This window comes from Bicyclus anynana, chromosome 23 (assembly GCF_947172395.1).
Source record: "Bicyclus anynana chromosome 23, ilBicAnyn1.1, whole genome shotgun sequence".
Taxonomy (NCBI): Eukaryota; Metazoa; Arthropoda; class Insecta; order Lepidoptera; family Nymphalidae; genus Bicyclus; species Bicyclus anynana.
In genome coordinates, this window is record NC_069105.1 from 5041183 (window position 1) to 5062833 (window position 21651).

The 21651-nt window shown below is 43.5% G+C and overlaps 1 protein-coding gene across 5 annotated transcripts; it reads right to left on the reverse strand.

Moving 5' to 3' along the window:
• Positions 1-4322: 4322 nt before the first annotated feature.
• LOC112053321 (rho GTPase-activating protein Graf) lies at positions 4323-20651 on the reverse strand. 5 transcript variants are annotated; one of them, XM_052888619.1, is made up of 7 exons: positions 20356-20578; positions 17242-17313; positions 16090-16407; positions 15906-15968; positions 15749-15824; positions 14535-15468; positions 4323-4779 (listed from the first exon to the last, which is right to left on the reverse strand). In XM_052888619.1, the coding sequence occupies exons 1-7, from the start codon at positions 20476-20478 to the stop codon at positions 4476-4478; spliced, it is 1890 nt and encodes a 629-aa protein (XP_052744579.1). In that variant the 5' UTR covers positions 20479-20578; the 3' UTR covers positions 4323-4475. The 5 variants fall into 5 exon arrangements, with proteins under 5 accessions (XP_052744579.1, XP_052744578.1, XP_052744576.1 ...); XM_052888618.1 differs by having other exon boundaries at positions 15894-15968; positions 20356-20576; XM_052888616.1 differs by lacking the exon at positions 15749-15824 and having other exon boundaries at positions 20356-20651.
• Positions 20652-21651: the final 1000 nt, after the last annotated feature.

Sequence of the window (21651 nt, forward strand, 5' to 3'; positions counted from 1 at the left end):
TGATGGAGCCATAAAACAGACGAGGGAACTCCTCGGCGATTTACAGCAGTTACCTTGTGTTTGGGCTTGATTAATTTGTATTAATGAGAACTCCATATATATAGGTTGTGACTGTCATTTAGGGGTTTGGTGATTAAGACCAAGGTCAATTAAGGGAACCCCTTAACGGTTTACGGTAGCTACCGTAAACCGTTGTGCTTGGGCTTGATTAATTTGTATTGCTGAGAATTTTGTACCAAGATGGGTTGCGACTGTCATTAGGGGTCTGATGTATTCGTTTCAGATGAAATTTTACACTAAAAATGGAAAAATAATAAAAATTTTAATAAAAAAATACAACCGACTTCAAAACCTAAAAACGTACCCACTAAACTAAAAAGCGAAAAATAACATCATAATAATATGTTCTACCTGCTGATCAGTATGAAGGCGGTGCTTAGCCGGTGTTGTCTTAATTTAAGCCATTTCTGACAGAACCACATGAAACAACAGTGCAGTGCTTTTTAGTTTAGTGGGTACGTTTTTAGGTTTTGAAGTCTGTTGTATTTTTTTATTAAAATTTTTATTATATTTTCTCGCAATCGTAGTGAAAAGCAGAGTGTAACACGTGGGGCTAAACCCATTATAAACTCGGTTTCTATTTAGGCGGCCCTCGCCTTCGTCTCAGGCCCTAAAAATACCTCGTATATAATGGGTCTTTTTAGCCCCTTGTATAACAATCTACTATTAACACTGTTGTATTGTGAGTATCAAAGGCAATGTTTGATCCCCGTATTCTCATGGTAACGAGAACTAAGCCGGGGAGACCGCGAGGCGACGATGGCTAGTCTATACTTACAATGTCGTAAAGAGATAAAATTTGTGAGATAGTAGGGGGGTAATCTCTAGATCTATTGCACCGATTTCAAAAATTCTTTTACTACTAGAAAGTGTGCTAGGCTGTATTTAGTCCCCGTATTTTCACGAGAAATCGGGTTCACAAGTATAAATGAAGGATATTAAGATATAGAATTGACCACGACCTACTACTAATCAAACTTTCTATGGCCGGAATAAGAGGTGACTTGTTTCGATGGTTCTCTTCTTATGTAAAAAATAGATGTCAAGCTGTGGTTCTCAATGGTTACACGTCGCATTGGAGTAATGTACCATCCGGTGTCCCACAAGGTTCTTTGCTGGGGCCCCTATTATTTATTATTTTTATTCATGACATTGATGCTTGCTTTCAAAATTCAGAATTTTTGCTCTTTGCTGATGACATGAAGATTTTCAGGGCAGTGAACAATCTTAATGACCAAATGCTTTTGCAGGATGATCTATTTAGACTTGATCGCTACTGTAATATATCTCAACGTATCTAAATGTTGTACAATTAGTTTTACACGAAAACGTAACGTTTTTCAATCTAATTATAAAATTAAAGATCATGTGCTAGACAAGGTTTCTGAAGTACGCGATTTAGGTGTTATAATCCGCAAACTTTTATTCAGTGAACATTTAAATCAAATTGTTAAAAAAGCTTCAAAAATGTTAGGGTACCTATTCCGATCATCAAAAGATTTCACTCAATTAAAAACAATTAAAATACTTTACGGTGCTTTAGTTAGCAGCAATCTTGAATATTATGCATCTCAAGTATGGAACCCTCAATACGATGTGTATATTCAACGTATTGAACGAATCCAGAAAAAAATTATACGATTTCTTAAATATCGATTTAAACTGCCACCTACCATGAGCTATGAATCAGCGTGTGCTCGAATGCACCTACTTCCACTATCTATAAGAAGGAATATTTATGACATCACCTACTTACTTAATATTGTAAATAATTCGGTTGACTGTGGCCTGCTCCTCAGTAAATTATATTTCAGAGTCCCAATCAATACTCATCCTCGATCACATTCAATTTTGTGTAAGGCGTCTGCGCATACTAAATTTAGAAACAATTCTTATATATCTCGGTCATGTCTTTCTTTTAATAAATTGAGATTGACTGACCAGGAAATTGACCTCTTCTGTACCTCGGCTACCACTGCCCGTAAGTCACTGGCCACACAGTACTTTAACTTGTTTATGTTAAGCTAGCTTGTTTACTTATCAATTTAGTTTTGTTGTTTTTGTTTTCTCTTTCGACTTTTCTATTAATTTATCTCTATTATTATTATTATCTCTTTTTTATATTGGATTATGTTTTATTGAAGTATGTTTTCCTTGCGAGCTTGCTATCTAATATGAAAATTTATTTGCGAAAACTTGTAATTGGCTATAATCTGTTTTCTATGTTGTCATTTTATTACCTTTGTATTTAGCTGTAAGTTTTCCTTTCTAAATAAATAAAAATAAAATAACTCCAAAAAATTAATAATTAAAAAATTTAGATCGCACAAAATATATTTAGTAACATTTTTCTATATGTATACTGTTAAAAACACATTTTCAAAGTTGTGCGTCGATCCTGGTCACTATCATAACATCTGAAATTGATCCAGCATCAATTGGTCAAACATCGTAGTAAACCCACCAACCCGCATCGGAACCGCGTGGGGGGTCCATATCTCCTTTCCTACAACGATTCTCTCCTTGTTGTAGATTCTTTAAATAAGCTGCTAAATCGAAATCGGTTTTTGTGTCCATAGAGTTGAGAATCTAACACAGGTCTTCGAAAATTGTCCCTAGTTTTTACCTTTTTTTTTCTATAAAATAATGTCAAAATACTAAAATGTAACCCACTGCAGTTAGGTCAGAACAAATGTTTACGTGTCCACTACGTACTGGCCTTCATTAAGGTTCAAAAAGTTCTAATTCTTAACTTTAGAATCGTTAAGAATTTCATTACACTTTGATTCTTTGCGATGTTCATACTTAATGTTTTACTATTTTTCATTATGCCCATTGTAACAGTTTAGTAAAGACAGGCGGTCGCCCGCGACTTCGTCCGTCCGCCTCTTTAATCCAGCCTTTACAGTAGTATCGCTGTAAAATGGAGTAACTTCTCCCGTTACCCAACATTTTCCTTCACCGCTCTGCTCCTATAGATCGTAGCGTGATGAAAAGAATACTATAACCTGGCCAGGAGTATGAAGAATAATTGTACTAAGTTTCGTTAACATCCGTCGAGTAGTTTTGTTTCTATATCGAACATACAGACAAACAAAAATTTTACTTTTGGCATTTTTGACATCAGTTAAGTCAGATAGTTATCGATCACTTATCAGCCCCTGATAGTTATTTTGGAAATATATTTCATGTACCTACAGAATTGACCTCACTACAGATTTATTATAAGTGTAAATGAACAGTCGAACAGAGTGCCTAGTGGGAGTTTTCATTATTTTCATACTGTTACTATCGCGTAAACGTAAACGCACAGTTGTGTACTAGTGGCACTAGATGGCGCCGTTTCAATTCCTTAAAAATTCACGTTTACGGTAACGCGATCGTCACAGTATCAAACTGCCACTGGGGCTTGGGCCCTCTGTTCCGTTGCCTCGTCCGTGTGCAGCTCACACACACAGCTAGGTACACAATGCGGCGCATTTCAGTTTGAACAAAATGAATAGCCTACCGTTTTATTCACCCGCGGGCCTGTCGCACACCACGCTTTTTGAACGCGCCGCAGATCCGTGCGGCGATGGCGCGCTTGTGCTATGGAGCAGTTTATTGTCGTTTGTATCAATACACACGCGCGTTAGCATCGCGTTTGTATCATTACACACGCGCGTTAGCATCGCGTTTGTATCAATATACACGCGCGTTAGCATCGCGTTTGTATCAATATACACGCGCGTTAACATCGCGTTTGTATCAATACACACGCGCGTTAGCATCGCGTTTGTATCATTACACACGCGCGTTAGCATCGCGTTTGTATCAATATACACGCGCGTTAGCATCGCGTTTGTATCAATATACACGCGCGTTAGCATCGCGTTTGTATCAATACACACGCGCGTTAGCATCGCGTTTGTATCAATATACACGCGCGTTAGCATCGCGTTTGTATCGCTACAAACGGGCGTGGACGGCGCGTATAAAATACGTGGTGTGCACCGGCCCTAAGCTCATCTTTTCCGAAAACGTTAGGATTGTCTTCAAACACAAATTCCCCGCCGCCAGCCGCTGCTCCCCTTCACTTAATTTCCACTTCAATTGTATAGTGCAAATAACAAAACTGATGTGGGTAATTATACTTCAGTTTTTTTTACAAATTTTGATTGAAATTTCGATTAGGTAAAACTGAAAAAGTACAAAACTGAATTTAAACGAGTGGTTCGTTTGTTGTGGGATCGGGTGCACGGGGGATCAATAAGACTGCCGAGCAATTAGTATAGTTTTATAATCTATAATACAAATCCACATACACTAAAGTATATTTGGTACAAAATTCACAACATTAATATAACGTAGCATAAATAGTTAAAATAGTCAACAACTCTGTATTTACAATGTACACGTATACAACTAGTCAACAGTCACGGCAGCGGCTCCACGTAGTTCATGGGCACCAGCCCGCTGCGGCCGTCCAGCGAGCCGCGCAGCCAGCCCGGCTCGCCCGACGCGCTCACGTCGGTGATGATCTGGTTGGGCTCGAACGACAGCTCGCCCTCGCTCTCGCCCACGCAGGCGTAGAGCGTGCGCACGCGCGCGGCCGGCGGCGGCGGCGGCGGCGACGCGCTGGCGCTGGACGCCGAGCTGCTGGCGCCGCGCGCCAACTGCGCCAGCAGCTGCGCGTGCGGCGCCGCGTACGCCGCGCACGCCGCGCTCGTCGCGCTCGCACTGCACACAGACAACACAGTCACTACTTGCACGCATTACATGTTTTGAAGTGGATTAACTTGATTCGACGGACGCCTGTCCTGTGTTAGATTTATAACTCTATGGCCACAGAAGGACGGCGCGAGATGTGTCGATATGTCACGTTTAGGGCCCCGCTCACTTACAACTTTTAGTTGGCCGAGTATAGAACATGTATAGCGTTGTATGGCAGCCCACACATCTGTCCAACTAAATCGTCCGACCATAACACGCACAATTAAAAAGTCGTCCAACTATCGGCCAACTAAAAATTGTCAATGCGTGGCCACCCTTAGTACGAACAATGTGTTCAATTGTAAACAGATTTCACGTGTCGATGTGATAGTCTGCGGCTCTGTGTCTGCTAGAAACTAGACGATGGAGTTTTATTACTATATTTTTCAGATAGCATGGGTACAGTGACAGTTCGTTTCACTCTTAGCCGAAAGTTTGCCGCGATTCACGATAATAGTAAGTATTATGAACGTCATAAGGCAACTGTCACCGTACCCATGCTATTTGAAAAACACTTTATGAACCATACTTGTAAGTAATAGGTAATTTCAAAAAGGTCAACATCTCAAATAATGTAAAATTTACTGATAACACTCCTAAAATATAGGTAAGCAATCGTTCATTGGATTAGTAGTTCCTACACATATCTACTGTGTAAGTAGCAGGTAGACTGTTTTTTAACTTTCACAAAATATTCGTATCTAAACTTATGTGTTTTACACATATACACAAACATAATATTACCAATATCTATAAATTAACGCAAAAGTATAAACGACAAAAGTAAAGTAAAAAAAAAACTCTAGGTATCATAAAAATCTTCTTTTTGAATCTTTTTATATTCCTACTTTAGATAAAGATTATACCGTCAAGGTTGGGTATATACGTATTTAAAGTTTTATTGATGATATGAACCTATGAATCTTTACTTTGCACAAATCGCATCAAGTCAGCTGATCACAACACATCGAAACATCACGCGTCACTATTAACTAGCCGCACTGACAGTATCGCAGAATTCCTTACATCTAGACAACACAGGTACCCACCCCGCGATAACAAATCCAGACAGGCAGATGATCATGTCACCGGCTCATGGGGCACTGCACTACGCACAGGTATAAGGTATACAGTAAGTAACTACAATGAGTACTGCGACCGCTCTCGTCGGGCTCCGCGCGCGGACTGGCGCGGCGGGCGGCGCGCGCGGTATATATGCGGGCGGAGCACCTGCCCGCCGCCAGGTGCGCCGAGATGAGCGCGAGATGAACCCGCCGCCGCACGACAATAAACCTTTTTTTGCGACCGTCGCAATATTTTACCGAATGCCCGCTACTGCGGCCCATTGCTTGGTATTTGTTAGGAATAATACGGTAATCAGATCGGGCTAAACGTAAACGAATCTAGAGTTCATGTCGATTTGTTACTGCTATAGTGGATGACACGCCTGTTAGTAGAAAATTATTTAACGTAAATAAACGGATTAGCACTTCTTCAAATTCCAATAACCGTAGGATCGATTGCCGACAGTTCAGTAGTTAATTTATACGGATTCGCAACACAAGGTTCGAGACGGGGTTATACGAATTCATGAATTTATGAATGTTTTTATACAACTTTTTCTCAATTTTTATTCGCTATGTCTTTTAAATATGACCAACATTCATATTCCTTGAGAATCGAACCACCACCCTCGGTAATGAGTCCGACCGCTTTACCGTTGAGATATTGAGGCTTCATTTAGCAATGAATGATTCTACATTCTCGTGCCTCTAGAGTAGATACATCAAGTCATTGTTCTTTTAGCGATCGATCATTTTCCCCGCCGAGAGTCAATGACTAAGAAGTAAAACTGGTAGAAGGGCACAGAGCACTGGGCATGACAAGTGTACCGAACGGAGATCGAATCAACAGCCTCTCGGGTACAAATCCGCCCTCGTCACTGCGAAGCCACTGGAGCGATATGAGCGCTGCAGCCATTAAATACAGAACAGTACCCGCAACGTTAAGCTGAGCGGAGACGTTCATTTGTTCAGTTCTTTCTTTAACTGAGTCGAAAAAAAATAAGTCTCAATTCGATGCGTATGTTTTTTTTATTTTTGTTATGTTTGTTGCCGCATATCTACGTCATTATTTCGTCGATGTTATTTCGCTGTTTAGAGTAAAGCATCTTTAGTCGAGATTCCATTATTTTGTCAAACAGATTTTCTTTTTTATTTCGGATTACATTTATTGAAAATAATATACGTAAATAAAAAGTATCTTTCCCTGTGGCCTACTCTGAAGCCGTGCTAGGTGTGGAGGTGGCGCGGGGCGCGGGGCGCGGGGGGGGGAGAGACACAACATCTGCGGAGAGGCGGCGGCAGGTGCGCATTCCGCGCGCGCAGCTGCTGGCACCGCGGCGGTGCATCCTCGCGCGCCGGATCTGGGCCTCACACACACACACACAGTGGCGTGCACAGGTGGTGCACATGAGTAGGCACCGCACCCAATCTCTTCCTTAGGGTTTTGTGACTTTTGATGAGACAGACAGCCTACATAATCATCTCGTTCTTCCTCATTTTCTCTTGTCATATTTTGGGCATCAAGTTAATTTCTGTAGCGCACCTGTAGTCTACCCTTCGCGTGTATACGTATTTAGGTCATGGCCATAGTTATTGCATATTTTGTTTGAAGGTTTCTCCTTCTCCTATACAGGTTTGTAATGAGTCCTGAACTTCTGAGGGTAAGCATGGCACTTGTGACGAAGTGCACGCCACTGCTACAGTGACACTGACACTGACACTGTCAGACGGCTGATCAGTATTTACACTGTAACGATCAATGCCAATCAATCAATGTATCTATAAAACGAAAATGACTCAACGGTTCGATTTTTAAAAACTTAATATTTCTTTACTTGAGCCAGTATTCGATCCCAGATCTCGTGTTTTGTAACCGACCAAGTTAACCGCTGAGCCAACAGGGTACTTCATATTAAAAATAAATAATCAAGATAACTTCCTTCATAAACGTAAAGTATAAAAGTTTCGTAAAGGAATCATTTATTTGTCTGTTCAAAAGATTTTTTTCTTTACCGCGTGTTCGTGCACCGGCGCGACAGATGTTCGGCTCATTACCTGAACTACAAAAAAAATAGACAAGTTGAAGTCGGACTCTCCCGCAGGGTTCCGTACACATTTGTAAGTATTTTAAATGAGAACTTTATTTTTTTATTTAATTACAAATTGTATGCGAGTTAATGTATAGTATTTTAAATTATATAGTTCTAGGCCAAAGGAATGTATACCTACTTTTGAAATGGTTTTGTTTTCTAACGCTGTCCAGTTGTCGAAATATACGTTTGTTGTGACATTATAAGACGTAATTTAGAACAATGTTTTCTCACAGCTTCAATGGCTGGTATGCTGGAGAGTATATTGTGGTTTTCAGTTTATTTATTTATTTTTATTCTATTTGATACACCTACAGCTAGTACACAGTACATGTTAAAACAAAAAAAAAACAAGTTCAACGCAATACCTTCACGCTTTCCCGACATAAATAATTTCAACAAAGTCATACCAACAACTATAACGATGGGTTCAGGTTTTTCTTTTTGAGATACGGAACCCTAAACAATGTCGAAGAATTTTCAATCGTAGTTGTTTTTTTTTCCTTTTTTATAAACGCACATAAGTGTTGTGCAAGGATTCTTTTGAAAGTGTTTAATCCTCTTCACTGATAGTAACGCTTCTTCGGTTCAGAAGCCCGGGGTTCGAATCCTGGGGCGAATCTTTTCTTTCTTCGAACATTGAAAAAAAATATATCTAAGCCCGCAGTCGGCATGCACGTGGTGTCTTACGTTGCATACAGAACGTGTGCAGTAGAATCCGTTTATTACGACTCCGCCTGTGTCGACCGAACGCTTACTATGACCCACTTTTAGATAAATTTTGTTTTTCCCGTTTATAGTGCTCGTTGATTCGGCACGTGGCTTGCTTTGTTTTGTATTGACAGTTGAACGTCGCACATTGTTTCAATATATGTATAAAAAAAATGTCGTCAACGTCGTAACGCATGTATGATAGCGGACAAAGGTGCAAGTATATGATGTCAGAAGTGGGTTTACAAAGAACACAACAGCAGCGTCACGACGTAATAGTACTATATTACAGTACTAAGTATTACTGTACACGGAAAGAACTAGAAAGGAACTTATTCTCGTTGGGAAAGGCTTATTATAGTGTTAATGATTATATTAATGATAAAAAAGCTTGGCGTTAAACTGTAGTATATGACTGTGTGCTTAGTTTTAAATAAGTTTGTAAAATGGTGGTAAACAAAAAAAACCTTGACTGACTTTGTTGTGGGCTCTTCTCGGACCAAGGCGCGTTTGGAACCCTCGTAACTTTAGTTTTAAGTTTTCGACTATTATTACCACCATTAAATTAAATTAAATTATGACATAATCTTGACCTTTCAAAAGTGCTTGTAAACTAAGCCTAATTGAAATAAATGAATTATGAATTTACTAATTTTACATAATATGACGAAATACGTGTGTCTTGTACGTACATTTTTTAAAATTTATACTCTACAAGTTAGCCCTTGACTGCAATCTCACCTGATCGTAATTGACGGTGCAATCTAAAATGGAAGCGGGCTAACTTGTTAAAAGTAGGATGAAATCCACACTTCTTTCGGTTTCTACTGCCGTATCGGAACGCTAAATCGCTTGGCGGTACGTCTTTGTCGGTAGGGTGGTAAATAGCCACGGCCGAAGCCTCACACCAGCCAGACCTGGACCAATTAGGAAAACCTCAATCGGCCCAGCCGGGGATCGAATCCGTCTTGTAAAACCACCGCGCACACCACTGCGCCACGGAGGCTTTCAAAACGGAGGTCGTACATATGGAAATGAAGAATCAAATTCATTTAATATGCTGTTTCTCTGTTAAAATAAGTATTTACCAACAAAAAGAAGGCTTCTTTGTTACGTCCAGTAGCAGTGCCCCCGGCGCAGTTCAAGCTGCCAACGACTCGGCGACAACTTTCGTTTACTGCAATACTTGTGACAGGTTTCGCTTGCGACTGGTTGTACACTGTACAGTACAGTGAGCATAGACCAGGCGCTGGGAGCCACTGAGTGTGCAGAATTAAGTCGGAATTGTTTAATGTTAATATAATAATTAAAGCGCTTGCGAAATAAAAAGTAGGTCCCTGTTAGACCAGGCGCTGAGAGTTAATTCTGTTTACATTTTTAAAGTCAGAAAAGCATGCAGATTACGATTCTGTATGTTGTCAGGAGATTTGTTGGTTTCTTTTGTTACCCCCTTTGGTGTCGAGGAACAAATGCTTTGTGTCAGTTTTATTGCTTGTTTTATCAATAATATGCATTTTTTTATCACACTAATAGCTAATCTATTAAAAAAAGTTACTGGACGAATCTAACTGAAACGTAGCTCGACCATGTCGCAAAATCAGTACGCAGCGGACGTCTCCGACTTATAACCACCTCCCTGCCAAATTTCATCTTTGTACGTCAAGCGGTTTTCGAGATTTCGCGATGAACCTTTCGCAATTCCGCCTTTCGCCTTTTAATATATAAATATTAAAATTTCTCAAGTCGATTTTCGATGATTGAGAAAAATATTTTTCTTTAAATTTCATTATGTATTTACGTAGATTTTTGTAATATTTCAATAGTCATCTTGCTATTATATAAGATAATAAAACCTCTCCAGCAGCTCTCGTCACACGTGCTGTGATTACGACTTTGTGTCACGTGTACGTACATTTTTTTAATTTATAAGCAAGATTAAAACAAACTGCGAATGTGCTCCAGACAACACGAGTTAAGTGAAACTTCTCTCTCACTGCCACAGTAACACACGAAACGCGACCGTCACTATACCTCCCTCTCAACGTCCGTTCGCCTCGTCCGATCACCCTTTTCGTAACGCTCGCATCACAAATTTACCAGCTCAACCTTAACATCAAGGCAAGCGTACGTAAAGAAGTATCTCAAAAAAACTTTTAAACAGCACGCAATCTAGTGAAGTAAACAGAAGGTAAGTCAGGCCGAAGCCCTGCGGCGCCGCTTTAGGGCTTCGTGCCAGCTGCGGCGCACCTGCCGCACTGATCGTCAGCGCGCCTGTGGCGGCCAGACCTGATCAGTTGATACTAGACATTGTTAGATATACGTTTGTAACAACGTTGTACAATACCTACTAATGTAAAAATGGCACTCGGCGCAGGCCCGCTGACGCGTCCACTGCACAATGGCGTATGCTATCGCCGTAGTGTACAGGGGGTGCATTCATTCATCAGTTCGCCGCCGCTGATCGGGATATTACGTCCTGTTACGGTGAACAGTCAGTATCTATCATCGCGTTTCCGCCATTTTTTTAATAACTCTGTGGTGGTGCACACTTGTACAGGACCCACTTGTAGGCACTGTATAAATAAACAGCCGCGGCCGTAATCGCTTCCACGTCCATCGCGAGTGCTTTGCCAGGCAGCAACGAGCCATGCATCGTGTGAACAGCAAGCGATCGTGGCCGACAGTACGCGGCAGAGCACGGCCCATCACAAGCCATCGTGTACACCTATAGCTGTTATCACCTGCTATCACACACGTGCGCCGGATTTCATTATAGTATGCGCGTTATCATCTGAGTCGTCCGGTCATAAAAGTCAAAAAAGATAGGAATGTGCAGCGCGCCTACCTGCGCACCCTAATTATCGATAAACGGCTACCTGCGCACGTGCTAATGATGAGTCAATAATGATTTGGACGATTCTGATTGGTCGGTTTCTAATGTAATTGCATTGCGTATTTTTTTTGCTATAAATGTGTTTACTGCAATTAAATAAATACATTCATGTGTTACTCGTTGCGCACTATGGATACTTTATTTTCTAACGTTGATCTGAAGAAATTACATAGCGATATTAGCCCTCAAGCTCGAACACTGATTCACAACGTATTCCTGTTTCTCAATGAATTGAAAAGTGATCCGAATAAAGTGGCTTCTCTAAATTTCAACAAACCACGTGAAATGGCCGCATTTGTTTGTGGTGTGAGCAGAGCGACAGTGGACCGAATCAAGACGGAAGTATCACAATCAGGCAGTACCTGTATACCAAGAACAAATTTTAAGAAACCACAAACCGTCACTAATATTGACGATTTTGATAAAAGTGTGTTGAAGCGAACTGTAGCTTCATTTTATGAGAATGGAGAGTATCCATCCGTGGCGAAAATTTTAGAAAAATTCCGTGAACAATTACCCGATTTTAAATGCGGCAACACTTCAATGAGAATACTACTGAAGGAGGTTGGGTTCCAGTATAAGAAAAATAGCGAAGGACGTAAATATTTAATGGAAAGAACTGATATTGTTTGTGCTAGAATGGACTTTTTAAGGAAATTGGATTTACTTAGAAGAACTAACGATCAGCGACCACGTTTCTATCTAGACGAAACATGGATTAATCAAAACCATGCAAGAAAGAGGATGTGGCTTGGAAGCAACGATGAAGGAGGTTTCAAGAATCAGCCTGTGGGAAAAGGCCAAAGATTAATAGTTTGCCATGCGGGTTCTGCAAGGACTGGCTTCGTTCCAGATGCGAAGCTAATATTTAAAGCGGTGAAATCAAAGGATGCTGATTACCACACAGAAATGGATGGCGAAACATATATGGCATGGTTTTCCGAATTCCTGAATCTACTTGAAGAGCCCTCAGTTATAATTGTCGATAACGCAAGCTATCATTCGATACAGTTGGAAAAGATACCCACAAGAAACACGAGGAAAGCTGAAATTCAAGAATGGTTGACAAAGAAAAAGATTCCATATTCCAGCAACGAAATTATTGAAGAATTAATAAGAAAAGTAAAAGCCAGTAACCCGCAGAAGGTCTACGCTTTAGACCATCTGGCAAATGAACGAGGTCATGAAGTAATAAGGCTCCCTCCATATCACTGTCAATATAACCCAATAGAATTAATTTGGGCACAAGTAAAGGGAGAAGTTGCGAAGAATAATAATACCTTCAAGATAGCAGATGTCGAAAATCACCTCCACCGAGCCATAGAAAATGTCACACGAGAAGACTGGGCCAAATGTGTTAGGCATGCCGAAGAACTTCAAAACAAAGATTTACAAAAAGCTCTAATTAGAGATCACGCGCCGCTTATAATAAATTTGGCAGAAGACGAAGATTCTGATGATGAAGACTCAGATGAAGATTAATTTTATTTAGTTAATAATTATATAATATGAAATATGTATTATATTAAATCAAATATTGTTAATTTTTTTAATTTTGTGAACAAGATACGATAATAAACTTTACTTATCGATAATATGTCTTTCATTGTTACACCCTTCACTAGACGGCTCCATAAGACCCATAAGTGCAAGCGAGATAGATATAGAGAAATGATTTATGGCCCTAAGACTCAGTTGTTAACGCGCGTACTATAGTGTCAGTTTTTGTCCGAGTGCTCACAGACGCACGGAAGAATCCAGCGCAGGTAGCGCGCGCGTGGCACGGCCAACTGCCCGTAAGCTCGCAATGAACGGTCTCGTGCGGCCACTAATCTTTTGCCCATGCTTAATGTTCATAAAATTTAATACAAAAAAACTAAATTAAAATCGCTTCATTCGTTCCGAAGCTATGGTTCGACAACCAGACATACAGACACGTCAAACTTATAACGCGCCTCTTCTTGCGTCGGGGGTTAATAATAGTTATTTGTACTGTAAGTGTAAAAATATGTTTTATTTGCAAAGATGATTTGCGACGTTCAATACAAATACATTTTTCTTAACAGAGCAACAACTTTAGTTTTTGTTACTGTTTAGATTAATAAATTACATACGTCGTATACAAAACGTTACATACATAACATTCATATTGCAAGCTATCACACAACAAACATCGTTTAATATGCATACACAACGCACACACGCACATCTATCATTAGTAAAACAGCCAATAAGTATTAAATCAGTCGCAATAAAACCTTGTCAAAGTGCACACGTATTCTCTTTAAAACATCTCCACTACCTGCAGGCGGAATTCAACCTTAACGAGTTGATCAGTTACAATGACCAACTTATTACTATTTTATAAGTTTAAACTTTTATGTTTATTTTAAAGTTCATTAAAAGTTTATTTTGGCACAAATAATATCAGTTCTTTCTATTAAATATACACGTTTTTCTCATTAAATGTAAATTTTTTCAAGAGTGTTCTTATAATTTCGGTATTTATCAAAATATTCATTACATTTGACTAATGTACAGTGTAACAGCACGTGAGCAGGTAGTCGTGTACACACAACGCTGCCGGTGCGTATAGCTTGACTACTGTGCGTGCGCCCCACGACCCAGTTCATAACGCGCTCGCTACTGTGGCGGTCATCTGTCGCCGCCTCACTATAGCTTGACTACTTCGTTCGTAACACTCCCGATGGTTCGCGCGTTCTGGGGGTCGTAAAATGCCTAAAACTGCTGGACTACAGCTACTTACAACAATAACATATAGTTAATACCATTTGAATACCATTGCTAACATTCAGTTTAGCTTTAGTATATGATGATGTGATATATGTGGATGTATCACATGTGGATGGATATGATGTGGGCAGATTGTAGGATTGATCACTTCATGATACTTATGGCCGAGCAGGGCGTTACATGACTTTGTTGTATTGCATGTCGACTCACCTCGGGCCGCCGTTGTGCGCGGCGGGCGGGGCGGCGGGCGGGGCGGGCGGCGCGTCCGGCGGCTCGGCGGGCGGCGGCTCGGCGGCGAACACGGCGGGGAAGTTGTCGAGCAGCGACTCCACCACCACGTTGTAGAACTTGAGCTCGAGGATGGAGGCCACGGTCTCGCGCTCGGCGCGCAGCAGCGTGGGCCCGAAGCACACGGCCAGGTTGGCGGCCGTCATGAGGTTGCGGTCCGCGCGCCGCGCCACGCGCGCCAGGTGCGCCAGCAGCAGCCGCAGCATGTCGCGCGGCCGCGGCGGCAGCGCGCGCACCAGCGCGTGCAGCGCCCGCGCGCGCGCCGCCCGCTCGCCGCGCGCCGCCGCCAGCCACGCGCCGTGCAGCGCGCGCGTCAGCAGCGGCTCGGGCAGCGCGCGCAGGTACGCCTTCAGCGCCGACGCCAGCGTCTTGCTCTCCCACTCGGCGGGCGCCAGCGCGGGCAGGCGGCGCGCGCGGCCCAGCGCCACCAGCCGCGCCACCTTGCTGGCCACGCCCGCCACGCGGTACAGGCCCTGCTCGTCCAGCCCGCGCGCCTCCAGCTCGCCCGCCAGGCGGCGCACGAAGGCGAAGCCCGCGTCGTCCAGCGGCCACAGGTCGGGCGCGGCGGGCGGCGGCGCGCGCGCGGGCGGCGCCAGCGCGTCGGCGGCGCGCAGCCAGAGCGCGCGGTCGCGCTCGCCCAGCGCCTGCAGCGTGAGCGGCGCGCGCTCGCGCTCGGCCGGCGCCGCCTCCCAGCAGAAGCGGCGCTCGGCGTCGGGCGCGGCGCGCGCGCCGGCCAGCGGCACGCGCTCGGCGGCGCCGGCGCGCACGGTGAGCTGGCTGTAGGGCAGCAGCGTGAGCGCGCGCGCCGGCGCCTCGTACGTGCAGTAGTGCTTGCTCCACGTGGTGCCAAACGCCTCTGTGCACACCACACCGTACACTAGTACTCGTCTGACTTGTGACAGATGACGACAGAGCGAACAGTAAGTATACGTCATACTCGTAGATAATGTTAAACACTAGCGAGGCCCGCGACTCCGTCCGCCGCACTGGCCGTACGCGAGATGAGTTATCTCGCGAAAGCTGTCATCTAACATGAGTATGAGGGTACCTACTGACAGGCTGAAGCTACACGTTTGAAGTACTCTGTCGTCAGAGAAGTGGGATTTCCCCGCGGACGAGCAACAAACAGATCTTACTCTTCTCCATGAGGAACAGGTAGCCCGCGCGCGCCACGCCGCCGCCGCCCTCCTCCGCCGCCTCCACCTCCTTGTTCTGCACACACACACACGCGTCAGACTCGGTCGGCACACGCGCACACGCACACAGGGACGAGCTGCTCACCGTCTGTCTCACCTCCATCATCTTCTTCATGAGCGACTCCGTCTGCTTGCTGGTCTCCTCGAAGTTGCTCCGCGTCTGCAGAACAAGCGGCGGTTAGGCGGTTAGGGCGGGCGGGTTAACGTCGCAAACAGGCAAACAGGCAAACAGGCAACCACACAAACAAACAAAACAAGTGGTTATTGTGTTACAGCAGTACCCGCTGGATGCGCAGCTGCAGGTCGCGCACCAGCGGCTCGGCGTCGGCGTGCACGTCGTGCGCCGTGTGGTGGAAGGTCCACCAGCCGAACACGAAGCCCAGCAGCGTCTCCACCAGCTCGAACTTCTTGCGCTCCTGCACGGCCTGCAGCTGGAACACGTACTCCAGCGACGCCTGGCAGAAGTCGCGCTCCGCCATGTCCATGGCGGCGTCGGCCTCCTGGAACACCGCCTCGGGCTTCTTGCTGGACAGCGACAGCGTGCGCTCCTGGCTCTGGCAGAACTTGGCCGTCTTCTTGTCGAACTTCTTCTTGCCCTCCTGCAACCCACGCCTTCGGATTCGTCACTCTGGACGCGCAATACACGATGATATTTGTAACATTATATGAAAATAATTAATAACTACGAGGGCTGCCTTTTATGCCGTGTCGTTTGCCAACCTCCCGCGATTATTAAAAAAAACATATGGCATTTTCACACAAAAACGAAAACAAGATAATGTTTTCAAATTGGTCTAATAGTTTAATTTATCTTCAACGTCGGATGGAAAGATCTAAGGAAAATGTGCGATAACTTTCTACAACTTTCAGAGGGAATTATCGCGACGTGCTTTGAGAAGTTCACTTTTGTGTTTACTGATGTGGCGCCATGTCTTAGGACTATAGAACGCATGGTATTTAGAATTTCAACGTGGGCACTCTCTGTGACATACCATGAAATAGAGGTATCCGTGGGCATTTCAGTGACCAATGACCATTGTCCGAAAAATTCTGCACGAAGAACTTGGCGTAAGAATAGCAGTTGAAAGTTAAATTTTAAATAACGACGTTAAATGACGACACAGCCTTAGACGTAAGCGGGGTTATTTAAAGAGATACAGACTGAGTTCTACACGTACCTCAGACGCTTTCTACGGGGCATCGTACCGGAACGCAAATCGCTTAGCGATACGTCTTTGCCGGTAAGGTAGCCACGACCGACGACCATCACGACCAGATCTGAGCCGATTTAGAAAATGTATAAAATCCTGAAGTGACCCAAATTGAGAATCACACCCTGAACCTCTGTTGAGAAGCACAGTACCATCGGCTGCAGTAGAGAGGTGAGAGGTCAACACAAGGCAGGAAGTCGCAGACGAAGGGGGGGTGCTGACCTTGACGGCTCCGATGTGGTCCTTGCGGAAGCGCTCCAGCGGCTGGATGATCTGCTCGTGCGCGCGCCCCAGCTGCACACACACACACACAGTTAGTTACGCGTCATCACACTGATCTCGAAGGGGACTTGAACCCCTACCCCTTGAACTTACTAACCCCCTTGAAAGGGGGTGAGTAAGGAAGGAAGTTCAAGTAGTAATGTACATGATACAGGGTGTCACGTAATTAATGAATAAAACACAATTGGTAGATACACCACCTAATTATCTAAAATTAATTTGAATAGTTTTGAAAAATCCCTAGGGTGACCAAGTTATATTTTTTCGGATTTTTATTTTTTTTATATCTTGATCAGTTTTTTCAATGCTGTGGCTACTGTAATAAATATTTTAAAGATTTGATTTTTATTAAACATTGCGGATTAAATTACCAATGTATATTATATTATTTTTACCCGACTGCAAGAAGGGTTATGTTTTTCGCGCGTATCTTGTATGTATGTTTGTATGTATGTATGTATGTATGTATGTATGTAATATTCTTTATTACCTTATATATTTCAAACCACTAAACGGATTTACGTAATTAGGAGATCGTTAGATTTGTCTCAATAACCCAAGTGTTCTTAGATAGGTGAAACTAAAAAAAAAACAACAAGACGACTGTGAGACGCTATAGACTCGAGGTGAAAAAATTTTTTTTTTTATAATATTGCAATATGGGTATCAAATTCAAGAGCTTTTTGTGAGGATTCTAAAATGGTATATCATGTCCATGTTTAAAAAAAACTACTTTTAAAAAAACTACAATTAGAAAAATGTTATTTATTAGTTGTCTATACAAAATATGCGAGGCGGATGACTATACGTGCGAGCAGGTTTGTGAAGTGAAGTTATAAAATCGACTAAATTAAATATATTGATTATAAAAATCGGCTAAGTGCGAGTCGGATTCGCCCACCGAGTGTTCCGTAGAATTTTTGAATATTTGCTTAACCTCGGTTGGACGTATAAATTATCGTAGGTACTTAGATATTGGATAGAATGATTTTCTCCTACATTATTTAATAGGTCCCTACTGTTTTCTAATTGCTTTCTACACTTCTGGACTGAGCTTGTTTTTTTTCTTTTCAGTTTTATTATACTTTATGCAGTCGGGTTTTTTTTATTTGTTTAATTAATTTATTTATTATAAATAATGATTTATTTGTTTTGTAGAAGAAGCTTTGAGTGCAATAATTATTTTTCTTTCATTAAGATATCATGTCCTGTATAAATAAATTGTCCTGTAAAAAAAAATAATGGAACTGAAGTGTGCCATAATTTTAAAAATAGATTAAAAATTGTACACTTATAGAGGTTTGTAAATTCGTATAAAACTTGTACTCTTTGTATTTACAAAGTTACTGGTAAAAAAGTATAGGAGGGCGCTGAATTTTCAATACAAAAAAAAAATTATAGTGTGCCCATTCTAAACTGCCTTCTATCTAATATCTGCCTACTTGCCTAAATTTACTAATGCAGATGTTTTAATTTGTTTTTAAAAATCTCTGTTTATAATATTACTGTAGATTTAGTATGGAATACTATGGAAATGTTCAAATATCTTATATAATTTACTGTACAGACCACACGTGTATTATTATAAATTAAATATTGACCTACTGTATACATTTTATAGTTTTTTTATATTTCTTATTTTCACACAGCGCACTACTTTCATAATAATAATTAAATAACGACAAATAGACACAAAACTTATGTCGTTAAATGAGAATTTTTCAAATAAAACCTGAATACAGCTCCTGAGATTAGCGGATTCAAGCAAACGAGCAAATTGTTCAGCTTTATAACATTAAGTAAGCAGTAAGATATAGTGAAGTAAATGTGAGTAATATTGCTGGCACACGTGCTAGCGACCAGCTCGCAGTAGCCCGCCGGTGTGCGGTGTGCGGTGCGCGGTGCAGACAGTACAGTGCAGGCGACGTCAGGGCCGCGCGCTAGGTTGAGGCGCAGGCGCAACTAAAGCAGTTCGCTCGGTACTTTCGGAGCGGACAGACCAACATAATAAAATATACTAATTCCTATTTATATTGTTACAATATGAATTTGTTTGCTTCAAGGGGGTAAGCTGAAGACCTGAACAGGGTAGTAGTTGGGACTTGTACCCGTCCTAGACTAGAACTTTAAAAGTCAATTGTGCATTCGATTTGATGAATCGACACAGTCCATTAGAGGTGGATAGTTACGTCACTGTCTGTCAGATAGTTGAATGTCGCTAGTCATTCATAATTTGATCGAATCGTGTGAAAATTCGTTTGAATGTTATCAAAAATAATATTTTTAACAATGTAAAATTTATCCCGTTTTCAATATATATTTTTTAATCGAATGTTAAAATATTTTTTTTATTAATTAGGTTATGGTTTTAATATTTAATAGAGATAAATCAATAAATACGTAAACAAGTACTTTTTATTGCATTGCTTGGTTTTCGATAGTTTTCATGTACAACAACATCTGCGTGGTGCCCGGCCAGCGGCGACATCTCGTGTTTTAGAGATTTGACAACATCACTGATAGTTTTTGAGTTGACATCAATACGCCGAGGCCCTATTTTAGGATTTGTTTTTAGATAATAAGTAAGTTTGTAATTTTATTCCGCGGCTGAGCTTTTCTTCCATTCTAACTAATATTTGAATAATTATTTTTTATTGATCAAGTAGTTAAATGAATAAATGAATTTTAAACGTTAGGGTGACCATGACCATGAGTTCAAAAATTATGACCTACCTGAAAATAGTATTTTTTTTTATTATCTACAAGTTAGGCCTTGACTACAGTCTCATCTGATAGTAAGTGATGATGCTATCTAAGATGGAAGCGGGGTAACTTGTAATGACAGTATTGTGAGTATGAAAATCCACACCCATTTCGGTTTCTACACTACATCGTACCGGAACACTAAATCGCTTGGCGGTACGGTACGTCTGTGCCGTATATTATAATATTATTATATTTAGATAATATTTGACAACCTTACAATAAGAGTCGAGCCAAAAAATGTTTGATGGTTGGTTGGCCGCACTCAGCCCTGCGCAGGACGACACTCACCATGCGCTCGCGCTCGTCCTCGACGGTGCGGATGAGCTGCGCGAAGTGGTGCAGCGAGCGGCCGATCACTCGCTCGTCCTCCGTGGTGGAGGCGCCGATGCACGCGAACTCGAACTGCTCCATGCCGCTCGCCGCACTCAGCCCTGCGCAGGACGACACTCACCATGCGCTCGCGCTCGTCCTCGACGGTGCGGATGAGCTGCGCGAAGTGGTGCAGCGAGCGGCCGATCACTCGCTCGTCCTCCGTGGTGGAGGCGCCGATGCACGCGAACTCGAACTGCTCCATGCCGCTCGCCGCACTCAGCCCTGCGCAGGACGACACTCACCATGCGCTCGCGCTCGTCCTCGACGGTGCGGATGAGCTGCGCGAAGTGGTGCAGCGAGCGGCCGATCACTCGCTCGTCCTCCGTGGTGGAGGCGCCGATGCACGCGAACTCGAACTGCTCCATGCCGCTCGCCGCACTCAGCCCTGCGCAGGACGACACTCACCATGCGCTCGCGCTCGTCCTCGACGGTGCGGATGAGCTGCGCGAAGTGGTGCAGCGAGCGGCCGATCACTCGCTCGTCCTCCGTGGTGGAGGCGCCGATGCACGCGAACTCGAACTGCTCCATGCCGCTCGCCGCACTCAGCCCTGCGCAGGACGACACTCACCATGCGCTCGCGCTCGTCCTCGACGGTGCGGATGAGCTGCGCGAAGTGGTGCAGCGAGCGGCCGATCACTCGCTCGTCCTCCGTGGTGGAGGCGCCGATGCACGCGAACTCGAACTGCTCCATGCCGCTCGCCGCACTCAGCCCTGCGCAGGACGACACTCACCATGCGCTCGCGCTCGTCCTCGACGGTGCGGATGAGCTGCGCGAAGTGGTGCAGCGAGCGGCCGATCACTCGCTCGTCCTCCGTGGTGGAGGCGCCGATGCACGCGAACTCGAACTGCTCCATGCCGCTCGCCGCACTCAGCCCTGCGCAGGACGACACTCACCATGCGCTCGCGCTCGTCCTCGACGGTGCGGATGAGCTGCGCGAAGTGGTGCAGCGAGCGGCCGATCACTCGCTCGTCCTCCGTGGTGGAGGCGCCGATGCACGCGAACTCGAACTGCTCCATGCCGCTCGCCGCACTCAGCCCTGCGCAGGACGACACTCACCATGCGCTCGCGCTCGTCCTCGACGGTGCGGATGAGCTGCGCGAAGTGGTGCAGCGAGCGGCCGATCACTCGCTCGTCCTCCGTGGTGGAGGCGCCGATGCACGCGAACTCGAACTGCTCCATGCCGCTCGCCGCACTCAGCCCTGCGCAGGACG

Bases quoted from the DNA above. Each gene is read 5' to 3' on its own strand.
- LOC112053321 (XM_052888615.1), bottom strand. From the start codon at position 20,641: ATGGAGCAGTTCGAGTTCGCGTGCATCGGCGCCTCCACCACGGAGGAC. The intron at 16,408-17,241 runs GTCAGCACCCCC...CGTGGGTTGCAG, and splicing joins ACCACATCGGAGCCGTCAAG to GAGGGCAAGAAGAAGTTCGA. The intron at 4,780-14,534 runs GTGAGTCGACAT...GTCTGTGTGCAG, and splicing joins GCGCACAACGGCGGCCCGAG to TGCGAGCGCGACGAGCGCGG.